The sequence below is a fragment of the Platichthys flesus genome, chromosome 6 (assembly GCF_949316205.1).
Source record: "Platichthys flesus chromosome 6, fPlaFle2.1, whole genome shotgun sequence".
NCBI lineage: Eukaryota > Metazoa > Chordata > Actinopteri > Pleuronectiformes > Pleuronectidae > Platichthys > Platichthys flesus.
The window spans coordinates 195,231-204,216 of NC_084950.1; the positions used below are offsets into that span (position 1 = coordinate 195,231).

Here is an 8,986-nt window from a genome sequence, read left to right on the forward strand (position 1 = left end):
TATTGCATTATATGATGACCTTATTATTTTTCACAGTCACCTGGAGAAATCCATACTAGCAGTAATTCAAAATGCTGGTGACTTTTCAGGCTTCAAAGAAAATGACTCCAAATCTAAACTAAACTAAACTCCAAAGAGAGAGATCATCTGTCTTTCAGTTTAATGTTGATAATCAGTTTACATATTAGGGCATCAACATTCTACCAAATATAGATGTGATCAAATCTAATTTTGATTCTACTATAGAATGACGAGTTTGATTAATAGATGGAGATAGATTGTGTGATGTTAGGGTTAGGCCCTGGGGTAATCTTAGCAGAGTCCCTGATTGGTTGTGAGGTGGATGACTGAAGTGGTGATTAACCAATGGGTGACTGTTATGACGCGTCTTTCAGTGCGTGTTGATGCTTTGCTGCTGGAAACGACAGATCAGTGTGAAGACGAGTTTCTGAAGAAGCTCCGCCCTCATTTTACTGATCTCAAGAACCTCGTCGTGGTTCACCTTCTCCTCCCGACTGTAGTCCAGAGACACCTGCAGGACAGCACAGGTACGACATGTCATCACACAGAGACATACAGTAAGCGTTTTGAGAAAGCTGGGGGGGGGGGGGGGCAGGGTGTGAACATGTCTTCTTCTAGGTTCTCAGATAAACTACAACAGGAGCAGAACAATATTAACAAGATCCCCTCAAATCTATCTTCAAAGTAAAAGCACAATGTTTGTTTGTTGCTGCCATGTTTTTTATGTATAAATTACTTATATATATAATATTGAGCTGAATTTCAGGGCTTTTATTCTGAAATGGGAGCTTGGGTCTGAAGATTGTCAGTTGTTTAACAGACGCTGAAACAGCCGACATGTGTGATACAAGAGAACACATACATTACCAATTTATAATATAACATAATATAACATGATATAATATAAACTGACCTTGTTGGTGATAAGCGACAGACCAAGAACTCTGAGTCCACAGTGTTTAGCTACGGTCACTTCGGGAACTGTACTCATTCCTGAAGAATAAATGAAGATCATGTTATTTTACCTTCTCTTTAACTTTGTTCTCACGGAAGTATTTGTATACGGGACATCTTATAAGGACAAACTGCATTTAAATGAAATGATCCAAACTTTAATGATCAATCAATCAATCAAATTTTATTTGTATAGCCCATATTCAAAAATCACACTTTGTCTCATAGGGCTTTAACATGGTGTAGTATAATATGGTATAGAGCTAGAACTAGAAAAATATATTACTCTCATTTGTCCGACCGAATGTGTGTGGCTTTCAATCGGTGTCTGATGACATAGGAACAATTTAATATCTGTGATGGGAGATTTTATATTTAGTTAAGTTTCATGCAAGGAATGACAGTTATAGATGGAAATATTTTTCTGATGTGTTCCTGTGTGTTTAAGACTGAAAACATGTGGGGGTCAGCTTGGCAGACTCAGATGTGAATTCATTGGAGATTCCTCTGTGCCTCTGTTGAGACAAAAGGTTTTCACACCTAGAGTCTTTTATGGGTCATCCAGCAGAGACGGGGGTTCACTGAGTCTAAGCAGAGCCTGATGTAAATGAGTAGTGAGACTTCGAAGGGGTCCTCATTCAGATGACCAAATCTAAAGCCTGAAACATGCTTCTGCGTTTTCACGGGCCCGTAAGCGCAAGAGCCCTTCCGGGTCCCTTACGTGCTTATGTATCCCTCCTTACGTGCTGACGGGTGTCGACCCCCTTTTCTAAAATTTACGGCAAAGCTCCGCAAGCTCACTCAGCCCGCAAGGCTGTGATTGGTCTGCGCTACATCCCTTCTGGAGCTGCATTTCCGGTTTCATGCCCCATAATACCGGCAGAAATCACGGAAGATTTAGAAGAACGAATATGGACCAAATAGAAGAGCACTTGGCAGAAGATATCCGATAGTATGATCACTTGTATAACCTGTCACTGACTGGCGGATTTGTCCGCCAGAAAAAGGCTACGAGGAGCCGCAGTGGCTATGTAAATAAACAATCGACGAAGAAGAAAGAAGGCGTCTCTAAGGTCGTCTCGACAAAAAGCATTACTCCGCCTAGTGTTCTGGCGCGGAATTGCTTTGTAAGACGCGCAACGGTTGGGGAAGCATGAATGAAAACGAGTCTTGCGCCACAGCGGCGTGAAAAGACGCAGACGCAGTCGCAGAAGCATGTTTCAGGCTTAAGCCTCAAGACCTCTGATGTTCCTAAAGTATCATGAAGCCTGAACCACCTCTTGAACCCAATGGACATTTGTTTGTACTGAAAACTGAATATAATACTGTCTGAACAAAAGACCTGTTGTGTTGCCTTTTTAGTAAATGAAAGAACAAGAAGTGTTGTTAAATGGTTTGAGTCATCAACCGTACGCTCTCAACCAATCAGTGAGCCCTGTCTCTTACCCACAGAGTCACAGCCCAGGACCAGCAGCATCCTGGCCTCTGCGATGGTTTCAAAGTTGGGTCCGCTCACCATGCAGTAAACTCCCTCTCTGATGAAGTCCCGGCAGCCGAGCTCAGAGCTCACGTCCAACGCCAGACGCCTCAGATCCTTACTGTACGCGTCCGACATGCACGGAAACCTGATCCCAAAACTACAGACAGTGTGAAAGACAGGTCAACAGACAGGTTAAAGGGACAGGTTACTGAAAAATGAACATTCCCTCATTATCTACTCACCACTGTGACGGGGGGGGGGGGGTGAAAGGTGGAGTTTCAGGGGTAAACAGCGTTAGAGCAGAACACAAGACAACTGACCTAACGGCTGACTGGTTCCTCAGATACAGTTTAACACAACCACAGAAAAAACACAAGCCTCCATCCTGCTCTCGACTGTGATGTCATCAACTGTTTACCCCAGAAAGTCCAGAAGTGTTTTCTGGCTCCACCACGGAGGTGAGTAGATAAGCTACTGTCTCAGGTCGGGGGGGGCTCACCGCTCATCGTTCGGTCCACACAGCGGATGTTGTCCAGCGAATCCCGGCAGGTTGATGTGGTCTTTGATGATCATGATGTCACCAACTTTAAAGTCTGGACAGATTCCACCTGATGCGTTCGTCACCAACACTGACTCCACCCCCATTAACTTGAAGATCCTCACAGGAAAAGTCACCTGAGACAGGTACAGAGACACAGACAGGTAGGTACAGACAGACAGGTACAGAGACACAGACAGGTAGGTACAGACAGACAGGTACAGAGAGACAGGTACAGAGACACAGACAGACAGGTACAGAGACACAGACAGGTAGGTACAGACAGACAGGTACAGAGAGACAGGTACAGAGACACAGACAGGTACAGAGACACAGACAGGTAGGTACAGACAGACAGGTACAGAGACACAGACAGGTAGGTACAGACAGACAGGTACAGAGACACAGACAGGTAGGTACAGACAGACAGGTACAGACAGACAGGTACAGAGACACAGACAGGTAGGTACAGACAGACAGGTACAGAGACACAAACAGGTACAGAGACACAGACAGGTAGGTACAGAGACAGACATGTACAGAGACAGACAGGTACAGAGACACAGACAGGTACAGAGACACAGACAGGTAGGTACAGACACAGACAGGTACAGAGACACAGACAGGTAGGTACAGACACAGACAGGTACAGAGACACAGACAGGTAGGTACAGACAGACAGGTACAGAGACACAGACAGGTAGGTACAGAGAGACAGGTACAGAGACACAGACAGGTACAGAGACACAGACAGGTAGGTACAGACAGACAGGTACAGAGACACAGACAGACAGGTACAAAGAGAAAGAGAAAGACAGGTACAGAGACACAGACAGGTAGGTACAGATAGACAGGTACAGAGACTCAGACAGGTAGGTACAAAGAGAAAGACAGGTACAGAGACACAGACAGGTAGGTACAAAGAGAAAGACAGGTACAGAGACACAGACAGACAGGTACAGACATAGACAGGTACAGAGACACAGACAGACAGGTACAAAGAGAAAGACAGGTACAGAGACTGGTGGAGAACTGGCTGCTGGGGAAGATGCTCCGAGATGGTGTCGGCTCAACGTTTTATCATCAGCGACGATCACATTACCATATGGAAAGATACATAATTGATAACATTCCAGGCTACATAGCATTGTTGAAAGAATTGACACTCAATGGGATTGTAGCTGATCTTTGAATCTTACAATAACATTTGGATCAAAGATGAAACCACTTGGGTCCATTTATATATGACCTCATGTTTAATGTTAATATGTGAATATGTAGGAATAACATACAGGAATCAGAAATAACAATATGTTAGCTAGCTAGCTACTGAGACATCAGCATCTGTAACGATTTTTTAATGATTGTTTTGAAATAATTTATGCTGAACTCAGACAATACAAAGGTTATTGTAATTTTAAATCCTTATAAATGGAAAAGATACTTGCATATGTGGGTCTCTTGAGTCACTTGGGCAGCCATCTGTCCAGTCGCAATGCATTCAGAGAAAATGTCCGAGTCCTCGTGTGGGTCTCAAAAATCTCTGTTTGAACCCCTAACACTTGCCCCTCCCCCTCCATCTCAACCAGAATCAGGAATGAGATCAGGACCCCCCCCCCCCCCCCCCCCCCCAACAAAGAACAATGTTTTTTGTTGTCTTGTGTAGTTGTTTTTCATCGCCCATTGGTCGGTGTTGTGTTGTTCGTTGGAGGCAGATGATTGTGTAGCTGAGATGATGTCATTGATACTAAGAGTCTGTGAATGAACGTTTGGTTGTAGATAGTTTGAAGTCGGTGGGTTGCCGGGTAACCAGGTGTTCTTACCTAATTCTCATTAGCTGGTTTAAATCAGACGTTCAACCATTTTTAAATCAGAGTCGCGCTGATGATTAAAATATAGACTAAAAATAACAGCACTCTCTCATCTGTGTAAAAATAGAGTTTGAAAGATTTCTTACAGACGTTCATTGTGAAAAGGAAACAGTTTGTGAAATCAAACACTGATGATCCATGAAAACTGTGATGTCACTGATTAGGACTCACCTGACAGAGCGTGTAACCTTCGTACAGGTGGAAGTGACCTTGCATGAAAACACAGGGCGTGTCCTCGATCGTCCCGAACACCAGGCAGCCCTCGTGACCCGCGACTGAGACACAGACACGTTCAGATCAGCTGAATCGTTTCATTTAAATTCAAATTCCTCAGGGTTCCCATCGGTCACAGATCTTCATGCTGTTTGCAAATTGTTTTTGCGCAGCATTTATTTTTATATTGATCTTTACAAACAATCTATAGCCACATCCCATCACCATTAGTGGGTTGGGCCACTTGTGTGCAGCCTTGTGGGCGTGTCTCTCACCTGTGCTCACGGGGAAGTTGGGGATGTCCTGGTACCTGAAGGTCTGTTTGTTGGCGGCTCCTTCAGCCAGGAGGCCCAGGCCCGAGCTGCAGATCACCGCCACCTTGGGACGGAGACTTGTGTGGTTCAGGAGCCACTCGGTGGTCAGCTTGTAATCCTCGAAGGAGCAGCAGCTGTAAAATACCTTCTCGGTCAAACACCATCTTATTATTCACACAACCTATTATTATTATCAATATTATTGTCATATTCATTATTATTACTAGCTCATATTTGATTAAAATATGACTCCTTCAGCTGTTTCAGGTCGAAGGTCTACAACACTCATCAATTAAAGTTGACATAACAATGATAAAGGACCACATCGTGGATCAAGCTGAGGGATTGTGGATTATGTTGCCATCTGATTGTTGTGGTGGATCCTGATGTTGGACTATGATCACAACAAGACTTGTTGATACACAACACGTCTCCTCACATCTTCTACCATCAGGAACTCCTCATTTCATCTGCTCCTTCATCTCCATCAGACGTGATATATAAACACTTTAAACATTACAAACTGGTTCTTGTCATGTAGTGAATCCTGTTGTTGTGTTGTTGTGTTGTTGTGTTCAGTTCCATCAGCATGTGTGTGTCCTGGGAGAGGATCCTCACATGGGACCTAGCTTCATCACTGATCTCTAAGTTTCTGTTTGACTCGTGTTGAGTTAAGAACAGAGGAAGTTGATCCTTTTAACATCTGAGAGACAAACTGGGAATATGAGACATATAACATGTGAATGATTGATTAATTGATTGATAATAATAACAATAAATGAGATAATCCAGACAGAAAAGTGCTGATACTGATTTGTGCAGAGTTACGAGCAAGTGAACTCTTAAAAACCTGTTGTTCTGTGTTTAAATGAAAAATGATTGACAGAGTTAACCTCTCACATACATTAAACACAAACTGACTTGAGAACAGATATAAACTAAGAAACTGTAAAAAACTGAAGCTCATGTAAAAAAATCTTTATTGTTGAACAGACAAAGTTCAGTAACTGATGAAACATTCGAGCTGAGACATTTTAAAGTTAATAATATTTTTTTCACTAACAGTTCAAAGAGTTCCGTGTTATTTGTAAAGTTCTTATTACGGTTTCTAAATGAGTAAATCTCTGGTTTTGTTTAATCCCACAAAAAGGTATTTTAACATAACATTATTTTATTATCCTGTCATTTTTCTATTTCAGTTTCTTTATATTTGTTATATGTTATATGTTGAAACTCTTGTATAAGTTATTTTCATGACATTCTTGTTCTTCAGTATTTTGAGGATTTATTTGAACTCGATGTTTGTCACTGACCTCAGATCTGAAGCAGCTGTTGACGAGTGAGAAGACGATGAGCAGATGAAACAGTCGAGTACGGCGCCATCGCTCAGTTCACTGAGGAAACACAAACATCACATGAAAAAACAAAGGTTTCATAATTTTAATTTTTCTCATCAGTCAGTGGATATTTGCACAGAATAAAATCGAGTTGTAAATAAACTGATCATCACAAAACAGCAAGTTATTGATCAGATTTAGCTGTAAAAACACAGATTTACAGAACACATCTGACATTTTCCTTATTATTTGGTCATTTCATTAAGATACAAATGTGAATTTTCAGCTGTGATTTTAAAATTAAAACTGAGAGAACAGCTAGTCTTGATTTTTATTTGATTTAAAAACAAATAGAAGTTTAGATTTAAGACCAACACTGAGACGAGAATGAAACATGGAGAAAGGCAAAGAGTGTTTTACCAGGAATTCCCTTTGTTGTGCATCTTTCAGCTGCAGAGACTCGAGGAGACGACAGGAAGCAGAACCAGTAACTGTGCTCTGGTCTCAGGGCGGATCCCAGTCTGCAAATAAACCACAGGTCATTGACGTTTGTGGGTTTGACCATTGAACTCTGCGTTAGGAATTACATCACGGGACAGGAAATGTAAAATGTCACGTTTTACTATCAACAGGATTTGTTTGTATATTTGGTTACAATAATTGTTAATGGATTATTGATTATTTAAGATATTAATAATCATGAGTTAGTTTTCAAAAAACACAAACATAAGCTTAATAAGCATATACACTTGTTATTACAAGACAGTTGTCCATGTGCCCTACGACGCTCTAGAAGAGCTGGTCCCAGACAGATCTGAACCAACTCTAGGCTTTAAAGAGATTCTCGACAGATGAAGGTCAAACCAGACCTGAGCTGTGGTGATCATCTGAGGGAGAGGTTCATGTCTCAGTCTTTTCTAGTTTGATTGTACGAAGCAGATGTGATGAAGTTGTTTTCTGTTTCTTATTCCCTGAGTAGAAATAGCATTGTCCCATCTGACTGGGTTTCTTCATGGAGATGCTGAGTGACGAGTGTTTCTTAAACTCAGATCTTGTGCATCTGTTGCTCTGGAAACTGACATTTTCTCATGTGAAGTCTTAACCCACAAGATGTGAAATGTTCCTCTGTGATATGTTTGTTTTGACATACAGTGAAATACTGATATATTACTACTGATACTGATACTTACACCTCTGACATCACTGGCCATAACCAACATGCTGAACCTTGAAGTGTCCCCTCAGTGTAGGTCCCACTGCATTTCGGAGTGAAATGAGTCCATCAGTGTATTTCTTGAGGTCCAGGTGTTCAGGGGAGATCCAGTGAGAAGGAGGTTGTTAAGGTTGCCTTGTAATGCTTGACGTTTTAAAAACTCCATTACAAGCCTGTCAATTGCAAAAGATAAGTTCAAGACAGACTTGAGGTCAGGCACTGTAGCATATCCCATGTGCAAATCAGCGTGCATAAAGTATTCCATTGTGTCAAAATGTCTGTATCTGTTGAAACTGAAATAATCCATAATCTGTTAAACTAACTAAACGTGACCTATATAAAAAAATAAACATAAATTTAGGTGCATTGCACAGATTAATAACCTAATAAGATTAATAACACCTCTAGAGGTCGTCTGACCAACTTCAGCTGGATGTGCTCCACCTGCAGTAACTTCTGAATTTCCCTCGGGATTAATAAAGTATCCATCTATCTATCTATCTATCTATCTTCTTGTTTCCAGTAGGGGGAGCTGGGACTATGATTACATATTGGTTTATAGATGTGTTTACAGCAGGACTATTATCAAACATGAGATGTGTGGAGCAGTAACTGAATTTACTGAACTACTTCCTGTTTCACAGTGAAAATCATTTCATATGTTCATTTACTAACCCTTTCTTTACTGCTAAAGAATAATAATTATTATTCATCATTTACAAAGTCCTCATATATTTCCTTCAATGCAAGGAATATAAAGAATACAGAAAAACATATATGTATTCAAACCAACATAAACATTAAAAATATAGACAGGTAAAATATATGCAGTGAATGAATCACACATGAAAAATGTGAGAACAATATGATTTAAAACTAACCCTTTATTTCAACTTATTACACAGAATTTATTCATACGTGAATTAGTTTTTACTTGTTAAAGTCATATTGTGACATGTAGAACTTTATTTCTGTTCTTTGTGTTTTAATGGAATAATGTGTCGGATGTTTTAAAAACGTAGAAACATGCTGGTGAAGTTCAGAT

General features: G+C 40.9%; 1 protein-coding gene across 6 annotated transcripts; it reads right to left on the bottom strand.

The window, feature by feature from the left end:
• Positions 1-145: 145 nt before the first annotated feature.
• On the bottom strand, positions 146-7,261 carry pnp4b (purine nucleoside phosphorylase 4b). Of its 6 annotated transcripts, XM_062390690.1 has the most exons (8): positions 7,149-7,261; positions 6,705-6,785; positions 5,353-5,525; positions 5,036-5,139; positions 2,955-3,130; positions 2,422-2,612; positions 935-1,014; positions 146-532 (listed from the first exon to the last, which is right to left on the bottom strand). In XM_062390690.1, exons 1-8 carry the CDS (start codon positions 7,169-7,171, stop codon positions 392-394), a joined length of 969 nt encoding a protein of 322 aa, XP_062246674.1. In that variant the 5' UTR covers positions 7,172-7,261; the 3' UTR covers positions 146-391. The 6 variants fall into 6 exon arrangements, with proteins under 6 accessions (XP_062246674.1, XP_062246671.1, XP_062246676.1 ...); XM_062390687.1 differs by lacking the exons at positions 5,036-5,139; positions 5,353-5,525; positions 6,705-6,785; positions 7,149-7,261 and having other exon boundaries at positions 2,955-4,551; XM_062390692.1 differs by lacking the exons at positions 146-532; positions 935-1,014; positions 2,422-2,612; ... (2 more) ...; positions 6,705-6,785; positions 7,149-7,261 and adding exons at positions 3,712-3,865; positions 3,906-4,600 and having other exon boundaries at positions 2,987-3,675.
• Between the last annotated feature and the right edge of the window lie 1,725 nt (positions 7,262-8,986).